At 39.8% G+C, this 22,008-nt stretch overlaps 1 protein-coding gene across 1 annotated transcript; it reads left to right on the forward strand.

The window, feature by feature from the left end:
* The first annotated feature begins 13,218 nt into the window (after positions 1 to 13,218).
* Positions 13,219 to 14,742, forward strand: LOC124293404 (putative nuclease HARBI1). The gene is made up of 4 exons (XM_046734248.1): positions 13,219 to 13,421; positions 13,499 to 13,639; positions 13,859 to 14,126; positions 14,221 to 14,742. Exons 1-4 carry the CDS (start codon positions 13,375 to 13,377, stop codon positions 14,740 to 14,742), a joined length of 978 nt encoding a protein of 325 aa, XP_046590204.1. The 5' UTR covers positions 13,219 to 13,374.
* Positions 14,743 to 22,008: the final 7,266 nt, after the last annotated feature.

Below are 22,008 nucleotides of genomic sequence, written 5' to 3' on the forward strand. Positions count from 1 at the left end.
AAAGGACGGATCCAAACGATTTTGTATCGATTACAGGAAGCTGAACGATATAACGAAGAAAGATTCTTACCCTCTACCCAGAATGGACGAGACACTCGACCTGATAGCTGGTGCAACTTGGTTCAGCACCATAGATCTTCGGAGCGGATACTGGCAGGTCGAAATGGATCCTCTAGATAAAGAAAAAACAGCTTCTGTTACGGGTTTAGGAGGATTATGGCAGTTCAAGGTTATGCCGTTTGGTTTGAGTAATGCCCCGGATACCTTTGAACGGATGATGGAGGCTGTTGTCCATGGGCTCACTAGAAAAATATGCCTCGTTTATTTAGACGATATAATCATTTTAAGAAAGAACTTTGAAGAAGTTCAAAATCTCGGACAAGTTTTCGCTAGGCTGAAGCAAGCAGGCCTGAAAATAAGCCCGAAAAAATGCCATCTGTTCCAGAAAGATGTAGGCTTCCTCGGACATATCGTCTCAGCACAAGGTGTGAAGACCGACCCATCCAAAATCGAGAAGGTTTCTTCTTGGCCGACACCTAAGAATAAAGAACAAATTCAAAGCTTTCTAGGCCTTTGTACGTACTACGGAAGATTTGTAAAAGGTTTCGCTAGTATAGCTAAACCTCTCCATTATTTGACCGGAATCAAGATTCCTTTCGACTGGACCCCGGAATAAGAAGAGGCTTTCAAGAAATTAAAAGAAAACAATATTTCTTCGCCGATTTCAGCTTATCCAGAGGTCGAACTTCCTTTTATTTCAAATACGGATGCCTCTCTTTCAGGAATAGGCGGGGTTCTGTCACAAATTCAGGGAGGTCAAGAGAGAGTGATAAGCTATTTCAGCAGAGTTTTGAGTAAAACCGAGAGGAATTATTGTGTCAGTCGTAGAGAACTTTCAGCTGTTGTTAAGACCGTAGTACATTTTCACCATTACTTGTACGGCAGGAGATTTTTGATACGTACAGATCATGCTTCTCTCAGGTGGCTACTTTCGTTCAAATCTCCCGAAGGTCAGGTAGCTAGATGGATATAAAGGCTCGGTCAGTACGATTTTGATATTCGTCAACGAGCAGGAATTCGTCATTGAAACGCCGATGCTCTCTCTCGAAGACCCTGCGACGAAATGCCAGAGTGTAAACAGTGTGCGCGATTAGAGAAAAACCGTGACCCCTCTCTTATAATACGGAAGATTTCTTTCGAAAATGACCAGGAGGAATGGAGAAAATCGCAACAAGAGGATGACACTTTGAATCAAGTGAGGTCTTGGAAAGAAGCAGATACTCGCCCGGACTGGCAGGATATATCTTTAGCCGAGTCAGGTTTGGAAATTTATTAGGTTTATTGGGACTCTATCCTTTTAATCAGTGGAATTTCATACCGAAAATGGAAATCTGCAGACTTGAAAGAAATCAGGTGGCAACTTTTCGTTCCCAGGTCACGAGTTCCGGAGATTCTTGCTCTTCATCATGATTCTCCTGCAGGCGGACACTTCGCTTCAAATGAAACTCTGGGCAGAATTTGCAACTTCCACTTTTGGCCCCGTTGCCGGATGGACGTTGAAGATTGGTGTCAAAGATGTCGAATCTGCACGGCAAAGAAAGGACCTCGAGCGAAGGGACAAAGCTCTCTTCAAATTTACAACGTGGGAGCTCCATTTGAAAGGATAGCGATGGATATTCTCGGACCTCTCCCGATAACCCATTCTGGAAATAAATATGCTTTGGTTATTGCTGATTATTTTACTAAGTGGCCTGAAGTGGTTCCTCTCGCTGATCAAGAAGCCTCCACTGTAGCACAGGCATTCGTTAAAGAGTTGATTTGTAGACACGAAGTTCCTCCAGAACTTCATACTGATCAAGGCCGGAATTTTGAGTCAACCTTAATGAAAGAGGTTACACAGATTTTAGGGCTTAGAAAAACTCGTACGACTCCTTTGCATCCGCAATCTGACGGCATGATAGAGCGTCTGAATCGAACCGTGCTACAGTATTTGTCGTCCTTCGTAGAGCAGAATCAGAGAGACTGGGACTCCTGGATCCCTTTCTTTCTCTTATCTTACAGATCTGCGATTCATGAGACGACGAAGCAGACGCCAGCCCTCATGCTCACTGGAAGAAATCTTCGATTCCCGTCAGATTTGGAGAAAGGCCCTGTTCCTGTGCGAAGACAGCATTAAACAGATTATGCCTTTTTATGACAACAACGTTTAGAAGAAATTCATCACTTTGCTAGGAATAGAATTTCTATGGCTTTTCATATAAATTAAAAACTCGTTATGATATTCGAGCCAGAGATTTAAAATTTAATCCTGGAGATTCTGTCTGGCTCTTTCAACCTCGAAGACAGAAAGGACGATGTCCAAAGCTACAGAGAAATTGGGAAGGCCCTTACCTAGTGGTTAACTGGATAAATGATGTTGTTTATGGAATCCGAAGATCTCATTTGCGTCAGAAAGTGGTTCACTTGGATCGTCTTGCTCCTTTAGAAGAACATCAACCTGAAACAGTCTCTCCAAGACCAGGAACATCCTTCGAGGTTAGATCTTCAAACGAACACCCTCTTCGACTGTGATCGATTTGGCCTTCTTTACAGTCGGTCATCGATTGGGAGAAGAATTTGTCTTTTGGAATTCATTTGAGTAAAAGTCGACCGCTCACGATTATTATTGAAGGAATTATCGGATGCGGAAAAACAACTTTTACCAAGAGGTTTGTAGCGGATCGCCAGGTCTGTACACTTTTGGAACCTCTTTAGGAATATCGAGACGTAGCTGGAATTAATCTTCTAGATTTGATGTATCAGGACCCAGATCGTTATTGCTATTATTTTCAGCATTTCGCTCAAATGGTTATGTTAGATAGAAATCTGCAGACGACTTCATTGCCTGTAAAGGTGATGGAAAGATCGATATTCAGTAGCAATTGTTTTGTAGAAGCTCGTCGGAGGTTAGGTAATTTTTGCGACTTCGAATCTCATTCACTGACGAAAAATTTCGATCTTCTCATTCGCTCACCTGAGCTTAGAGTAGATTTGATTGTTTATTTGCGAGTTTCCCCAGAAACTTCTCTTGCTCGAGTTAGTTTCCGTTCTCGTCAGGAGGAATCGAGCATTTCTTTAGAGCTACTCAGAACTATTCATGAGGTTCATGAAGATTGGCTAGTAAAACAAACCTTTTCTTCTTTGTCGGCTCCTGTTTTGGCTATCAATGCAAAATCCACAGCCGACCAAGTTTATTCTAGTTTTTGTTTTGCAATAACATACGGACAAGGTTAGAGAAATTTCTTGTTTATCATGTTTTTTTTTAAACAAAAATGATTTATTTAATAAGAAACTTTATTCTAATTTCAACAATCAATATAATTAAGAAAGAAAGTAATGAGTAACATCTTTAATTTTCTTAATTTTCTCTTTCACCTTTTTGCATTCGTTGCATCCACTCGGCCCTCTTTTTGTGACGAACAGACTGTGGCCGCAAAACCAACATTTTGCCTTTTCCTCGTGGAACGTGAGGTGAAAGGATATTTTGTGGTCCAATAATTTGGGCTCTGAGCTGTTTGGAAAAAAAAATGTTTTTATGTTTTTCATAATTTATTTGTGTTATTCGATATGATGAACTTACTGGAGGATGAAGCAAGATTGGCAAAAATAGTCTGTTCTGCCTTTTTCTTGGAATCCTTCTAACTTGCCACATGACATTTCTTCCCATTTGGAATCGAGGAAATCACAGATTTCCTTTTCCGAGAGATCTTCGATGTTGTCCGAGAGACATTTGTGTGATAATGCCCCGGCATTTAGGGAGATGTGTTCTTTTGAGTTCAAGTTCATGATGTGTACTTTTCAGTGGGTTCGACGGAATTATTTGAGGACTGTCTTCAATGAGGACTTTTCTTATAATGATTTGTTATTTCCGAGTTGCTAATCAATTTGAAATTTGTTTTCTTCGATTGTTTCTTTCTAGAAACTTCTTCATTTGAATCGAGTTTTGTGTCGGATAGGCTTTGGTTTCTTTTAGAAATGTGAATAGAGCTACGATTATTTTTCGAGGTCGATGAGCGATTGCTTGATTTTCACATTTTATTAACCAGGGTGTCAGTTTTTGTGAGTACTTTTTCAGGTTCCTTGACACAGCCTTTTCCCATCCAATCTTTCCCCGATTCCCGAAGATGACTGGTGGTCTTATTTTGAAAAAGGACGCAGAAATGATTCAGATAAGATCGTTTCTTTTCTTTTGAATACATATTTAATTTATTTTATTCGTGTATTCTCCCAAATTCACTTAGTGAATTTGAATTGTTATACCATCACTCACATTTGTCCTCCAAACTCTAGGGTGTGCTGTTTCTGAAGAAGTCTTGGATTCAGTCACCCATTCCTTTTCCCTGTTTCCTGTGCCGGTTCTCAGAGGGAATCAGCCTTTACGTTGCCTAGGACCCAGAGTTTTTCCAGTTATGGTTTTCCGCCTCGTCGTACTCATCTGTGTTTGATTCACCGGACTATTTTCCCTGAAGAGGAATGAATTTTCTTTTCGACGACGATCCGGATGATTTTGATGTCTTGAAATTCATGAAGATACATCATACTAGACAACACATACCTTTATAAAACAAGGCACATAAATTTTTGAAATTATTTAACGCTCAACTATCTGCTCAAGGTTTTCTGTGGTTCACCTTGAGACTGTGGGCATAAGCCTGATAGTAAAAAAGGGAGTCTTTAAATTTTTTGAGCCACAGCTCCAACTCACCTTTGAGCCCTGACTGCTACATCACTTTTATAATTGTTCTATCTTTCCCGAGTCGGGAGGACTCTTTTCCTCAGGGGGGCGGGGGGGAGTAGTGTTACGAAGGGTGAAATCACCCGTTTTGCCCCCTCTTTAATGATCTAGTAGTCATCATAGATAAAAGACGTTTATAAACCTCTTATGTCTTTCAAAAGAATAAGGTTGCTGCGTCAACCAGCATTATTGTAAAAACAGTCTTGTTTCAGACTTTGAACGAGAAACACATATTACGCAATTAAAGCTTTTTCACAACATTTTATTTACGCTCTTGATTTCTTTTGACTTGAAAATTAAACTCGCGGATCCATATTTATTTTCCGTAACGTCCAAGTACGTTACAACACAAAGACACATACAAATACATGGGTCCTCTTCTGTTCTCTTACAACCATGTGTCGGCGCCATCTCACTATACCAAAAAATGTTGAAAGTGAATCGTCGAATCTGATGAAATGGAATAGTGTGATTAAAAATTTTCATCGTCTTGAATAATCCGAAAAGTCAAGATAATTCTTTTGAAATTAAGATATTAATTTTTTACAAATCACTCTTAATTTCACCGGGTTCAATATTTTACTACCGATAGCAGACATCTAATGTATGGTCATTCGGAATGAATATGAATGGGAAATTGCTCGTCAAACCCGACGGATTATTTGTAATCGGAGAGATTTTTTACAGAATATATAAAATGGTAGAAGCCTCGCCAAAAAATGGTACCATTAAACAATTCGTTCGTTAATAACAACTACAATGTTCAATGTTTCCGGATAAACCAAACTTTTCTACGAAAGCTTATCCTCTCTGCTCGCGAATGTGCTGTGAATCATTTTTCGACGTCAAATAGAACCGGAGATGAGATATTGATTCTTCAAGTTCACTGCGCGCTCATTTTGCAACAAAATTGAATGACTCGGCGCTTCCGGAAAAAAAAATCGTAGAAATAGGTTTTGACTGTTCATGCTCATACATCACTTCGAAAAAGCTTTCATTGTTTTGGTAAATACGCGGTCATTTTTTGTCAGGATGATAATTCTGACTCAAGAATCTAAATTTCGTCCCAACTGACGTTTTATGGTTTATATAATGAAATGATAACAGTCGTAATATTTGATTTTCTCAAGATTTGAAATTTCTCGCATATTTGCATCGTACTTGGGGTATATTTCAACACGTGTAAATTTCACCAATTATCGGAAAAAAAAAATTAGCGTACGATTATAATAATCGAACCCTCCGAGCATTCGAATCTAGGCTCCGATAAAATTCTTGTTCTGCATACTCCTAACGAAAAATCAAAATGATTATATATCAAGAAAACGGAGAAAAAAAAATTTGCAACACGTATACAATTTGGTTACTGAATATTTTGAAAAATGTATAACAAATCATTTGAACATTCACAAGAGATTACCGGCAAATCGCTAATGCGCCAGTAATCGATCTGAATCTCCGCAGGTCGTAATTTTAATCGAGAGCGGGTGTCGTTCTAGCTGACAGTCGTATGACAGGCTCGATAAACATATTTCCCATCAGTATGTTTAGAGATTCTAATGTCTTTATGCCATTATTCATGTAATCATTTCCTGGAATTCTCGTAACGCGTCGCGGCATGCTAACAGGAATGTGTAATGGCTATGTACTTCAATAACATAAAATGGTTCTAATTTAAATAATATTCTGATCATCTCCAATATTTCACAAACGAATATCACGCACAGTACTACAAATTCAGCTACATAGGCGGCTGAAATATTTTAAATACCTCACAACTAAATACATATGATAGATATATTCGAAAGTTTGATTGTATGAAAAACTCGAAATTATATTAGTATGGAATTTTGTATTCTAACGATTACCTGCACTACGATAAATGTACTACACAAATTACGTCACGGGAGATTCGTCACGAAGAATTTTTATCTGTCACACGACTGCCCGCTAGAACGATATAACCCTATCCCTTGATTGAAATTACGGACAACTGTAAGTAACTGTGATTTGTACATTCATCAGAAACGTGGTACGAGGAAACGTAACTGTAATATTATTTATTTGGCTTGGTCCTTTACCGTACTTGCAGCCCTGTTTTCCTTTTCCTGACGAGCGTCTAAAATGTACTGTGGTTCTCTGATCTCCATATTTCTTAGCAGGCGACTGTCAATGATCTCAGGCACCATACAACATTTATAGAATCTCGTTAAGAAGGGTTGCATTTTTTTAGACTAGAAGTCGGCGTTGCTCTCAAGGACTATACTTTTCATACCTCGTGGTGTCCTAACAGCAAAGATGCAGTACTTTCTACGGGTGACGTGCAGCTGACCTTGCACTTGGTAGAAGTACTCGTGACTCTCGTTCATGTTCTCGCCTCGGCTGTCAAAAATACGATGCACATTTCCTTTTTTTTGTGCGATCGCTTCTTCTGGGGCGAAGTTCTTTATGGAAAACGGGCACTTGATTTCCACAATCCCATCCTCGCCGATTATACCGTCTGGCGACGCGCCGATGTACGGTAGCTCCTCATCGATGAACAACCCACACTCCGTGATGTTGATATTGCGCTCGGTGGCCAATTGTTTTCGCGCCTGTTCTTCGCATTGCCGGCCATATTCAATAGCAGGAAGCCGCAACGGTGTCGGAAACAGCAGCGATTTGACGGTGTTTTTACACGATGTATCACTTCGCATGCGACACACGCGTCCAAAATTCGATGCAGTCAATATCTTTTTCCGTATTGACAGCCAACGCTCGCTTTGTCCTTGCTGCCTTGTTGTCCGTTCAATTTTATCGCGGTCCGCTTGCCATTCGAGCAGCTGATCGTAGTGATACTGCGTTTTTATTGCATTTTCTTCCGCCGATAAGTCGAGACGTTGACAATTAGGTCCGTAGTCTTCGGTTGTCTTTGAACGTCCAACTTTTCGCGATGTTGCAGTTGGGTCGTTTTTCTTTTCAGCTTTTCGTTTCTCGGCACACCTGTCTCTGCTTGCTGCTTTATTCTAATTCCTCCGAATGCGCCGCTCTTCCTTGTGCCTCAACGTCGCTGTTGGTTCCTCATTGACAGCTTCACTCAATACGCTCAAAGATTTATTAGTATTGAACTGTATGACAGCCGTGGCACATCTTCCGGTATACGAACCTCTGGCCCCGTAATTTATTCGTTTACCACCGATGTATTTGCAAATTATGAAATTGTACCTCTCCACGCTATTGCTGTTTACGCCTAATATTATGCTGTCAGAGTAGCAACTCAGACTAGAAAAGGCTTCCTGTATCTTGTCGTACAGTCCGAAAGCCTTTAGAGCTGGAACGTGGTTTTCTTCGCCTTCTTTCAACGATCCATCGCAAAAGTAGCCCAGTTCAGCGCACTTCTTATGCTCACCAAACACGTGGCTCGGGATATTCAAAATATCTCCAGAAAGCTTCCGGGCCTCCAGGCTTGTGGGACAGTCTTCCGTCGATCTGAACTTTGCAGCCTTCGATACGGCAGTTCGCAGCCTGAGTACGCTACCTTCTACAACTTGGCGCAATTTCCCTATGCGACCTTTATTTTTCAGCGTGTCTTTTATTTTCGTTGCCAGATTACGCAACAAATGATTGATGCATTCGACCTTCTTGACAATCATATTCGGGTACGGGTTGCTGTCCAAGATCTTCTTGTACACGCTACTGTCTCCATCGGCGATCAAAGTGGAGTAGATAAGTCCATGCGTATCAATGCTGGATGTGAATCCGTCGACGATAGCGTCACTCTCCACGCTGGTCGAACTACGGTTTCGATCCCAATTTTTGTAGCACGTGTGCTCCGTAGGTTCCTTCCCAGTACGGGCCGCCTTCTCACACGTGGCACAAAATTTATTACACACTCCGATGAAGAGGACCTTCTGCGTATGATACCCGACTATCGCTCCAACTCCAGACAGAGTCGTACTTTACGGTTCGGTAAGATCGTTTCATCCAGCTACCATCCGCTACGACGGGAATATGAGGGATGCCATCAACGACGTCACCTCGTTTGAGAGCTAATTCCTTCTCAAGTTCTCCAGCAGCTCGCATTCCATCGTGGGCGGCATTCAAGAACTGGACCGTTATATCGTTCTCGTACCTCAGATAGGTCCGCTGCGAGATGTTTGGGATATCAACCGCTGCAAGGAGTTGTTCCAATTCTGAATACCCTATTCCGCTCGTTATGCATCCGGCCACCGCGCTATGATGTATGTCCGTGGATTGACGATTTTCCGGTTCAGTCCAGACGCTGTCTTTGTAAAGACACATTTGGCATTGAAAAAATACTTGTGTCTTCAAGCCTTGCCGGCGCGAATCCACGATTACCAGGGAACGCATCGGACAATTTAGGGCCGGTGCGTGATTCCCGAATTTCCGGACGAAATCAGTGAAAAGATGCTCCAAGTTTACAATACGGCGGCCATCGATGTGCGCTTCTTCTAAACGGTACGAGTCGGGTTCAGCGTCACATACGACCAACTCGTAATCGGACAGGCCATCTTCTTCAGGCCATTCAAAGTCGGATACTGCAGCGGCTCTCTCTATGTCGCAATCATTGTTGCGAACGTTATCGTGGTCCCCAAGTTCTTCTTCGTCGCTATCATCATCTTCTGATTGCAAGATGCGTAACAGTTCGGGAGTCGACATGCTTTGGCGAGTACCTCCAGACGTGCTCGGTTCGTCGAGGTTCAATACGACCTCGAGTGGTTCACCTGCCTGCGCAGGCGGGGTCTCGGCGTGCGTAGCAGCAGCTATCGTAGCCGAAGAGTTGGCGGTTTCTTCGGCTGTTGGACGATTGAACGCCGCGCGGCGCCGCCTACACAAAGAGAAGATGGACGAATTCATTAGCAAATACCCCGCAGGCCTCACTTCTAATTATCTTCGGAAACTAAATTTGCCGAAAATAGCTCATTGCCCGGTATAATCAGAGATACAGAATAAAAAACAATTTCTCAACAGCACGGAAAATGAAAGCCAAAACAAGTTTTCTAATCTTATCAACTACCGGCGTTTGTTGTAATAAAAACAATAATAAGCAAATTGTTGTAAACAACATGTTGGAACATTTTAATTATTGTATGTCGCGTCACAATACTCGTACTTATCTAACTGTGTTACAACTTGATCACCATGCAGTTGTCTAACGCTATCACAACTTGTTTTGATTTCATTACGCATCTTTATCCCAAATACACCTTACTGATAATTTTTAATAGTTTCTGAAACACGAGAGGTCATTTTTGTGAAAGCAAAAGATATTTTTTCTCTCACTTCCAATCGGCGTAACTTTGTTCAGTATTGATATTTATTTTTGAAACCTTAACACGACAAACTTGAATGTATTCCGCGACTTTGAAGCCCAATTACAATCCTGAATATAGGATACAAACAAAATTGCGATTTTTTCCAAAGATTTCATGCAGGATTCCGTATTATACTATACATTGAAAAAGTTGTACTTCGAAATTTGAAGTTTTCATTTTTCAATCACACCAACGTTTTAACAATGCTTCGAAGAAGTTTTGCTCAGAGTTTTCGGCTTCCTACCTCTTATTGTTCTGGAGCATTGTTAATTTTTCTACGAGCGCGTGTCGCGGTCATCATTATTAGTCCAGGCAAAGCGTGATTTCGCTGAGAATTTTGGGTAGAACGCTATTTTTTTTTTCATTCTCTGGGGGGTCGGCCATGAGTGTGAAACTCAGTTTCCGGGTCTGAAAGGGTTAGCGAACGGCCGCCATCTTGAAATTAAGGAAGTGATTGGTTTTTGTTATTTACCTCCGTAACCGTGAGGCTGACAAGAATTTTGTCAAGAGCTTTTTTGTAGTTGATACAATTATCCATAACTTTTTCTCATGACTTTTTGCACTAATGTTAATAATAAAAAAATTGAAAAAAAAACGATGAAAAATTAGGGAATAGAAAACTTTAAGGCAAGATTATTAATTAATTTGAAATCTGACAATAAAAATGCATCCAACCTTTTTTACAGAGGATTTTGTTCTAAACAATTCGAATTATTATTTTTTTTTTCGCTTCGTTGTTATTGATTCTTACGGTAATTAAATTCTATTATTTCTTCTTCATTTAATTTGAACGGAATACATCCGAATTCCTTTCTTATTTTATTTGTTCCTGAGAGTAAATAATAATAATCCGAAGTTTAGAAATTTATAAGAATATAAAACTCGTATGATTATTAAATTCTTAATTATTCGTAATCGAGAAAAAAACTGTCGTTTCTCGAAAGTTTATTCGTTCTGTTTTTAGTTTTAAAAGGTATCCATTGCTAACGGATTATTGGAATTTATTATATGACGTTGAGGTTTATTATTTATTTATTTAATTAATTTGAATTGACTGAATGTTGGTAATTCGAAATGATTTCTAATAGAGAATTTTTAAATTCAATGATTTATTTGAATTCATTCAGATATAATATTTTTGTTTTCAAATATCGAATTAGGATAAACTTCCGTTTAGAACATACCTCCGATTAATGCGAAATTTGGTATACTTATGTATTTTGATGCGCTGATCAAGAATATCAAACTCAAAATACCCGCAAATTCGATTTTCAAGATCAAATCAGTTTTTTTTTTTTTGTATGTGTGTGTGTGTGTAAGGCGCAATGTATGAAAGGCGCTTCAAAACTTGTGTGAAATCTATGAATTGAAGTAAACATTTTTGAGGAGGACTGGCTCAGCCAGAAAATCATGCGAGATCGGTTATCGGATGTTGACGCTACGGAACAACTCGACTCGAGAGCCCTGAGGAATGCTCTCGGAGAAAGGCGGTCCTGGAGGCATTCGCTTGTTAGCCAGGACACGAGACGGATCAAACCGAAACCTCAATATTCTCTACAATTTTAATTCTGTTAAATAAAGTTCCTGTTAAAATCAAGTACCTTCTACGGAATCTTAACGATATTTGAAAAAATCAAAAAACGACGAGACTGTGGACTAAAATTATTTCGCTAGAATTGAACATTTTTTGGCAAAATTGAACAGCTTTGTCGGATTGATTTGGAAAAAATTAATACGTAATAAAAAAGGTTGCAAAGTAAAAATTTATCGAAGCAAGTTTTGAAAAACTTTTAAAGAAACGCGTCTGAAAAACTGGTTTTCAGTTTGTTAGACACAAATTTTTAGTTATTATTGCCACGGACTAGTATTGTTTTTCGAGGTGTGAGAAGAAAATAGCCTTAATTAAAAATCAAAATTGGACTGAAAACTTCGTGCTTCAAAATTCGAGTAATCCGATTTCATACAAGTTAACATGCAACTTTGCGTAAGATCCAATGATTCTCTATGGTAGAAGATTTCGGCACGTGTCGGTAATCAGCCTAAATATAAATGACGATAAGAAATGATGTATAAAAAATTTTTAATGTTGTTTGTTAATGTAACGATGTTTAAAGCTATCGCGTCTAGGTGAGGCACGCACTGAGAAAAATTTTAGTAAAATAAATATTGATCAAACAACGGTTGAAATAGTTGTAGAATCGCAAGAGAAAGTGGTGCAAGTAGTTATTTAGCATGATTGTAGTAATCGGTATTACATTTTCTGGTTAACGCGACATTAAATTTGTTTATTCACAAGTTGAGGACTCCGCAGCAGGTATAACCTGTACAGCCATAAACTTATCTCGACGCAAGCTTGACTGGAATAAATTTTCCGCAACGCTTGACAAGAGTTTCCCGGGATTGGCGCGGATCCCCGGGATAATCAGGGATCAAAAATAGATTGCAAGCTTTAACTGGCTTTTGTTTTTACGCTCGAGCTGCAGACCCGGTTGCGCAACGTAGGTCAACCTCTACCTAAGCACCTAGACCGTACATATGTATATACGTAGTTGGTGTTCAGGGGTGGGAAATAAGGTTCGACTACCTTAAATAAGCCGGGAGTCTAAAGTTGTTAATTTTTTTTCTCACTTTGTCGGCTGCTGGAAACTCAGTCAAATTTATTCAAGGAAATATTAAGCCCTTGGGAGTACACGAAAGGAGAGCGAGATGCAAACATCGTGCAGCCTGAGAGACAAGCGAATAGCATGCGGGGGTTGAAGAAAGAGCAGGAAACCGAAAACAGAGTTTATATGAGCTTGCGGACACCTGATATTAATGTTTTCCACTCGGCGGAGATTCGCTGTCGTCCTGCGGCGGTTTCCTTCGCGTATTTTCCACGGATATTAATGTCACGACTTCACTGGACACGAGGGCTACGTTCCACTAAACGCCCGCAACGCCATCGACCACGACCGCTGAAATTGTCGTTCCACTAACGTAAAAACGCCGCGGGCGTTGTAGGCAAATGTTATAGGTGGAACGCATATTTGAGCGCTGTGTGCTCACAATATGGCGGCATAGTGGAAACGCGCAGCTGTGGGGGTTGTGCGTTAATATTCGTTATGTTAATAGTCGTTTTTCGTTAGTTAATAGTTCGCATGGATTCGCGTGAATTTATAGTTGCGTTTTTGATGAAACGAATGAGAGATAATGACTCGGAAAGCTCATCAAGTTCTGATGACATGTGGGACGCTGCTTTGAGTGTGAGAGGAAAGCGACAAATACGTCCACGCATTATAGGTTATAATGATGTGGTCGCTCGTTACACAGATCACGAGTTTAAGTCATTTCAGGTAATTTTATTTAAAATTGTAATTATTAATTTGCACATATAATTTTAGTATACAAACTAATTAACTATTGTTTGCAGAATGTCAAGAGCTACGTTTCAATACCTCCATGGAATGATGCAACAAGATTTATTAAGACAGGTAAAGGGTTGTCCTTGTATTCCTTCTCAAACACAGCTAATTATAGCTCTTTGGAAGATGGCCACTGCGGATTCATATAGGTAACGATTCGTTTTAAGCATGAAATCAGATTTATACCTTACTTAGAGACTTCTGATATGATTTTAACATATAGAATTACACTGTGATCTTTGTTAAAAACAGGATTACAAGTGTTCTGTCTTTTTTTTTAAAATTGTTGAAGCACATTGTGGGTAGAAGTTGGTATCAATTGGATCATTTATGTTTCTACCTTTACTTTTCCAATAAACTCGTTGCAGATCCGTTTGTGACCAATTTAATGTTGGTCGGGCAACTGCTGTCAGAGCTGTACGAAGAGTCACTCGTGCATTATTCAAACGAGCTCCTTTATTTATAAAATGGCCCACTGGAGATAACGCTGCCGCAGTTATGCGAGGATTTGAAGAAAGTAGTGGTTTTCCCAAAGTTATCGGTGCTATTGATGGAACCCACATTCGTATAAACGCTCGAAAAAAAGACCAGAGGGATTACGTAAACAGAAAAGGATATCATTCCGTTCATTTCCAGGTATTCATTACTATATTTCATTTGATTCCACTTTTTTGTGGTTGGTTTTATTTTAGTCTGTATGGTTTTTGTTTGTATTCATATCTTTTTCTAGTTGGTTTGCGACCACAGATGTTTGATAACACATTGTTACGCTGGACATCCTGGATCGATCCATGATCAAAGAGTATTCCGCTTATCGGAAGTATCTGAATTTTTGAATGATGACCAAAAGTTTCCATCCGACAGCCATCTCGTGGGTGATGCCGCGTACGAACTGCATCAACATTTGATGACACCTTTTCGGGACAATGGGTTCCTAACTCGGAGACAGGAAAATTACAACTATCGACATTCCGCAGCCAGGATAGCCGTGGAAAGATGTATTGGCCTACTAAAAGGACGTATGAGAAGCTTATTGCATTGCTTGCCAATGACAAGAGTAGATTTGATGGCTGAGTATATTGTGGCTTGTTGTGTTATTCATAACATTTGTACATTAAGAAATGACGAGATAAGCGTAATTGTGTTACCTCGAAATGTCAGCGAAAATCAAGAAAATACTAATGTTCGTCAAGTAGCGAATCAGAACGCTCCGATTCAAAAAAGAATTAGGATTATGGAAAATCTTCCATAGCTTATTTTGGAAATTTCGATAATATCGAGTATAATCATTATTATTACTATTTGTTAATATGGAAACAGGAAAGGATTTCTCTGCCAATAAACAACTTATAGACCATATTCTCTGGCGTCATACAGTACTAACCTCCCGACAGCACCACATCAATTGTGAATATGGAAACCCGAAAGAATGGGGAGTTTTTACATCACAAACAGAATCACTGTATATATTATATGAAGAAATAAATTGAAAGATTTCAAAAATATTTTTTATTTCATCAAGTACAACTTACACTATTAGATTTACTTTTCATTCTTCAAAAACAGTTATATAATCTCTCTTAACACGTGAAAAACTGAACTTCATCGCTAAAACTAATTACTTCTTATCAACTAATTTCGAAAGTAACGCAAGCATCTTTTAATCGATTTCCAAGCGCTCTTTATGTCGTTTGGCACGCGCTTCCTCCTCTTCCGATTTCTGTCGGAGTCTCTTTTTCAAGAGGGATGCCACGTTTTCTTGTGCCTTCCGGCTCGAGGATAAATCTGAGAAATGAAAAATGTCTACAAAATTTGGAGTAGCAACTAGTTGCATAGCAATGAAATTAATAAACATACCGGATGACACTTCGCCCTCTGACTCCTGAGTTCTTTGTGAGGAGACTCCTGACGAAGACGCTACTGCAACTGGTGAAGCCCAGGCTTTTGCATGGAAAATAGTGTCCATTTTCTACAGAGGAATGAGCATATCATTTAATCCAAGAATGAAAATAAGTTTAGAAAACAAATATAAAAACATATAGATTTTGTTTTTACTTCATAAAATAGCCAAGTTCGTCTGTCATTGCCACTTTTGCTATTATGGTCTTTCACACTTTTACTCGTATATGTTTTTTTCAAACTCCTCATCTTCGCGGCACATTGAGGTCCAGTGATCAGCGGAATTTTTCTTTTCATACTTTGTGCAATGTCTTCCCAAATTTTTTTTTGGGAAAACTTCCCGCTCGAAAATTTCTCCTCGCTCTCTGTGTACGTATCCAGGAGTAAGAGCACCATCTCTGTACTCCAACGATATAATCCTAGAAGGCATACAGCATTTTCGAAATTATCGTTTGCATTAATTTATTTGGGTAATATGGTCTAGATACCACAGACTGATTGACGTACCACTCTCTTCGCAGGTAACAGCATCACCCTGCTGCGCTGATTCCGAGGGACCCTCTATATTTGCTAAATCAAAAATAACGACAATGTAATAACCACTTTATTTTTGACTCTTCAATAGGTACGCCATAAAAACTGTTACAGATTTTACGCATTTAAACCATTTGTATATATGTATGCATATTTAAATTGTTTAATAGAAAATAGAGCTTGCGTACCACTAGCAGTATTGTCAGCATCGTCCTGCTGCAATTGAAAAATCGATGCGGCCTTTTCTTTTAATGCACCATTTATTAGTGCCGTTGCAAAGTGTAAATCTGGAATAAAAAAACTCAGTTCGTTAGAAAATGTATTAGAAACAATGAAAATACATGACCGTTCATGAACACATCTATCGCAAGAAATAATTGGAATTGAATGAAACAAAATCTCAAATAATTATTTATATTGATATTGAGAAAATGTGATGAGTTTCATTTTTTTCAACAAATAGAATGACGCACACAACGAAAAGTTCTATTTGAGGTTAGGATAAGAAAAACGCAATTTTTTTCCAAACCAAAGTTATTCGATTGAAAATTATATTTTATCTTTAAAATTAAGGGGCCACTAACCATTTTCGGCACGCGTAGCATCCTCCACTGATACTACTACTTCGACTGCAGTGTCACTTTCCGGATTATACAAAGTGATCGGTCTCGTCACCATTGTTGTGTTTTTCCAATCCCCGCCACGTTTTAGTGAAAGCCCACTCTGACCCACCAATATTTTGTGGGCGATGTGGGCGCGATGTGGTCGCGAACAGTGACGTCATCTATGACGTCGAACGATCGCTCGCGACGGCCACGAGCCATAGGTGGAACGATACAGAGGGTGTTACAATCGTTGCGGGCGTTTAGTGGAACGTACCCGAGGTAATCCAACTCATCGCCGAAACGGATGCGAAACTTTCGCAACACTTACTCGGCGGTTCGTCCATTTATAATAAATTGATGATCATTCGGTTGTACGTGAAACTATTTTTCACCGAATCCACCGGAGGGGCAATCAATTTTAAAAATAATTTACCAGCCAGAAAAAATACAAAGCTTCGCTTCACCTTCGAGTTTATAAATTCGGCTCAAGTAACTGTAAATTGAGTTGCAGGTTTCAAGTGAAAAGCTCCTGTTTACGATTTTAATCCATTTTCTTTGGATTTTTAAGGTAAGCACCGCGGTATTTATCAATTTACTAATTTAATAATCATTCGACGGATAGAACCAACCTGTAAAAAAATTTAAAAAAAATTGTGGTCCCCAAGTGTACAATTTCCTCAATTACATAGGCTCTAGTTCTTTGAATTAACTCAGAATCAACACAGCTATTCTCCGCTGCCATTGTTGGTTAATTAGCGAAGCTTCTCGCCCCTTGATGACGGTAATCAACGCATCACTGCGTGTATAACTTTGTGTATCAAACACAATTCGCGTAACGCTACCTTTGTGGATGCGTAAAATATAAATTGACGGCGCCAGGCCAAAGTCCCTGTAAATGCAAAATTCCTGGCCGTAGTTTGATTTTGTGTTGCTGCGCAAATATAATGAAAATATGCAGCCCGCAACATTAATTTACGATGAAACGTCACGCTGGAGTTAATTACTACTTCCGTCACGCTTTTGCGGCGTATTATTACCGAAGTAATTACTTTTTAAACAATCCGGATTGCAAAACAATTTCAGGGTCAATTTATTTTATTTTCACTCGGATAGTTTCTCTTCGCGCATATTAGAATAGAACTCTGAATCAGAGAAAAACTAGAAATTATTATGATTACAGCATGTTGTGTTTTTAACATTTATAAATCAAAAGATGGGAAGTGTAAAATCGCAATTGTTGTATCACTGATCGGTGAGAATGACGATTGATTTATTCATCGAGCGGTGAAGTTTACGTATAAAAATGAACCCTGACACGGCTGGGTCTTCAACTTATCACCGCAAGGAATGCTCGTTAAACTTTGTTCGTTATTTTGATCGAACGGAACCCGATTTAATTAATTAAATGCTAATTAGTAACCACAGGCTAGCGATTAATGCTCAACGATGGCATCAATATCCATGGATTATCACATACGGGGAGCTTTAGTCTCCCAGCGATCTTCAATATTAATTAAACATTTTATTTTATCCCGCAAATATTATTGAATTGTTACTCGGTTTTAAGCATATAAATATACGATTAAGCTGCGGCATATGAATGTAATGCTGAATTTCATATTATTAACATCTCGACTTGACGTCGAAATTTTCTGAACGCCAAGGGTGATCTGATTGCGAAAACGCTCCTTTTCCGAGAGCGTTCGTCTCGTAAAAGGATAATGGATTATGAATATTCTCATTTTATCCTCTTTTGTAGGCTCTGAGCAACGCGAATTAGCTGCGGAACTATTTACGATTCGACAGCCATAAATTCGATATTAATCGTACCAACCGATCTGAAATTTAATTCGGTTGGGAAAGGTGGAATTCCTGAAATATCACACAAAAAAAGGTACAAAAATTGCAAGTACAGTATAAATTTATTCATGGAAGTATACATCAAATAGAAGGTAAATTTGATTGTCAAACAAATCCTATAGTTGGGTGATACATATATTACGAATGATACATGAGATGAAATAATAACACATGAAACAAATTATCGTACAGTTATTATGCGTATTAAATTTATTCGAGGAAATTTTGCATCGAAAATTGTTTTCGCAATCTAAAAACTAATTTCGAGCAAAAGTTTTTGAATAAATATTCGATCGTTCGATTATTCGCCGTCGTTTGTCTCGATTAAAGTCACACAAATTGACGAAAACGAGCAGTTCGACTAAACTTTGACACTTATTTTTATTGCTTGTATTAATTAGCCGGATCAGTGCTATCGGTTCTTCAGGGCTCAGAGCGAGAGTGGAAATACTTATTCGAGTGAAACGATGTACAATTCAAAACACATAATAGAACACACATAATTGTATAAGATTGAAAATCTCACTCTCGAAATTATATTCTACACATAATATAATTGGAAGTAATGATTAGCAAGAAAAACGAGTCGGATGTAAACACTTGTTTTAAACAAGTCTACGATTTCTTGAAAAAGTACGTATACTATCCGACCGCTAAGTAAGTACTCGTACACACATTATCCTCGAATAAATATTTTACCCATGCCAAAAACCACTGGATTGCATTCAAAAATTATTCAAAGCAATTGATCGGCATTTTCTAAACTTATTTGTTACATGATTTTTCACTCGATTGAAGAGAATCTGCAAAATCACCAGCAAATACAAGCAATTCGTGACCAACTCAAAGTAATTTCGATAAATTTACGCAAGGAAGAATCTGTCTAAATCGTCTGGTATGCGCTCATCGGACTTTTAACGAATAAAACCAATTGTGTTGATTGCTTATTCGAATTCCGTATTATAGATCGATTATGTGATTTGGGACTTGTGTAATTCAGTCTCAAAAATTTTGCTGTGCAAAAATGCTATATTCTAATTTTGTCGTAAAATAATCCTTCATAATACTTATAAAATTATTATATCCGCAGAGTTAAAAAACAAATAAATGAAAGCGAAAGAATACCGTAATCATAAGAAAAAGCTTAGCTGCCTATGCTTCTAGTGAAAATCATACACTTGAGTGAAATCGAACGAATCCATTAAATTTTCAGCACCTCTATTTTGAATCGATCTTGAACGAAGCATCGTAATTTAATCATTTACTTATAACCCCGGCATCTTGTATTCTTATACGTTAACAAGGCTCTACGACAGTTTATAAATGAAATACTACCTGCTTCGCAACTAGATGTACATCGAGATAACGAATGACGAACGAGCGGCCGCATCGTTGGAGCTGCAGCTAACATATTTCTCCTCGATTTCCTCTTGTGTCGAAATCTCAGATGGATTTCCTGGAAGTTTCTCCATGCTGGAACGAGGGCTGGCACACCTCGGCTTGATCGTCGCGTAATGAGGCACCTCCTCGACGAGAGAACCGTAAAAACCGGAAAATGCCCCTCGAACAGGAGGAGCAGCGTGCTTCCCGTCGATCGAAACCGACTCGTCAGAGACGGTGGGCTCAGACTGCGGTCTGGCCATTGGGACGTCGTAGATCGGCTCCTCCTGCCGGTTCCTCATCTCGACGGTTCCGCCACTGAACCGATCGCAGTGACGGTATTCCTTGTGAAGCCACGGGTCGGATCGAGCGAGAGGGTGCTTCGGAATCTTGGCGAATTGCTTACCGATCCGGCGAACCCTTCTGGCGACAAGGCCCTTCTCTTGGTTGGATTCGTCGCTGATCGAATAGCTCGATACGTAGCCCGAGTCGAAGCGAAATCTTTCAGAGACGATCGGTTCCGCGTCGACGAACCGCAGCTTCGGCCGCGAGGACTCGCCGGGCTTTTCGATTTTCACCGGTGAAGTCTTGGCGAATGTCGAGAACGAGCAGTCTAAGTGGGCCGATTCAAAAACCTCGGTGTCTTGCTTCGTCATCGTCAGGGTAAAGGGAACGAGGGTCGAGGCCTCCGATGACGTCGAGCTGGACTCCTCGTCCTCGTTTTCCGAAGTCTGAATCTCCTCGACGAGGTTGTCTTGAGACGCAAAGACGACCCTTTTTGCGGTGGTCCGTTCCTCGAGGCTTCTTCCGGTCAGCATGGCCAAAAGTTTCTTGAACGATTTTTTACGCGGGAGCGTCTTGCCTGTTATCGGTATCCAGTCTACCGGCGTTTCGTCGATCTCAATTGGTTTTTTCAAGAAAGCCCCTACGATCTTCGGCTTCGTTTTTACCACCACCGCGGACTGAATCGGTTTCTCCGCGAGCGATTCGTCGGAAGGAACGTCCTTCGGGGTTTCGCTGGTCTTTCGCTTCCGGATTGTTCCGGTACTATCGTAGGCCATTAAGGGTCCATCGTCGTAAACACTGGACGATTCGTTGATTTCATCGCAGTGCAAGCTCTGAATTCGGTCGAATGCAAGGACGAGCCGCTTCACAAAGCTCATCGTCTTCTTGACCGGCGATTTTGTCGACGATTTCCCATTCTGGCCGACTTCTTTTTCCCCGTCCTCGACCTCCCGACTGGTCGACGCCTTGGCGAAATCCACGTTCGCTTCCGGCTCACGATGACGATGATGCTTCATCGGCTTAGCGAACAACGACGTGCTCGACGAATATCGTCCAGCTTGATCTTCTTTCTTCGGGAGATTCGAAGATCCATCAGGTCCGGTCTCGAGTATCGTCGGCTTCCCATAATTATCGCTGGTATTTGTGTTCTGCCGAACCTGCGAAACAGTGAAATTTCGAATTAAGACAGGAACAACTTGAATCGAGGAACAGGAGAGTTAAGATCCAACGTCACCGTGATTAGCGATGCGTTAATAAATGTAAAAAAAAAAAAAAAAACAAGAAGCAATAATTATAAATTCCTTGCCACAGAATACTTTTAATTTGATGGTGAGTTTAGAATTTGCGAAATGAGATACAAGTTTACTTACTTTGTCGGAGCCCCTACTTTTCACGTGATGACGAAAAGACATCATTTTCTGATTTAAACGCGGAAGTAATTCGAGAGTAAAAACTAGGTTTGCAATAGGTTCGAAAAAATTCAAACTTTATTTTGCTTTAAGCTTTATTTTACTTTAAACTTTTCGCGAGTAATTTAACACTCAAAATCAGCGCTCGGATTCGGTTCTCTCAAACACGTCTTACTCGATGGAGTTCACTTTGGCAAGTGATCCAGGTTAGCAATTGCAGGTGCATTTAATAGTCAGGACTTGCAGGGGGAGTGGGGGGGGGTCGGTACTCAAAATTTGGCAAGTCTTGGACGCCGGCAAATAGAATTTCACCGTTCCACGTGGGCGTTTCGCTTTTAGAAAAGGGCGGATTTCCCACTACTTTACCTTTTTCTAGCCAGGTTCGTTTCGGAACGAGCTGTAACGCTTGGTGTTCATTATGGAGAATCGTAGGTACGGCGATCGAAACAGCTGTTGATTTATACCGAAACCGTTACAATTTATATCAAGAAGAGAAAGAAGTAGGAATAAATAACGGAGAAAAATTATATTCGACGCGTTGTTGAC

Source organism: Neodiprion lecontei, chromosome 3, assembly GCF_021901455.1.
Source record: "Neodiprion lecontei isolate iyNeoLeco1 chromosome 3, iyNeoLeco1.1, whole genome shotgun sequence".
NCBI lineage: Eukaryota > Metazoa > Arthropoda > Insecta > Hymenoptera > Diprionidae > Neodiprion > Neodiprion lecontei.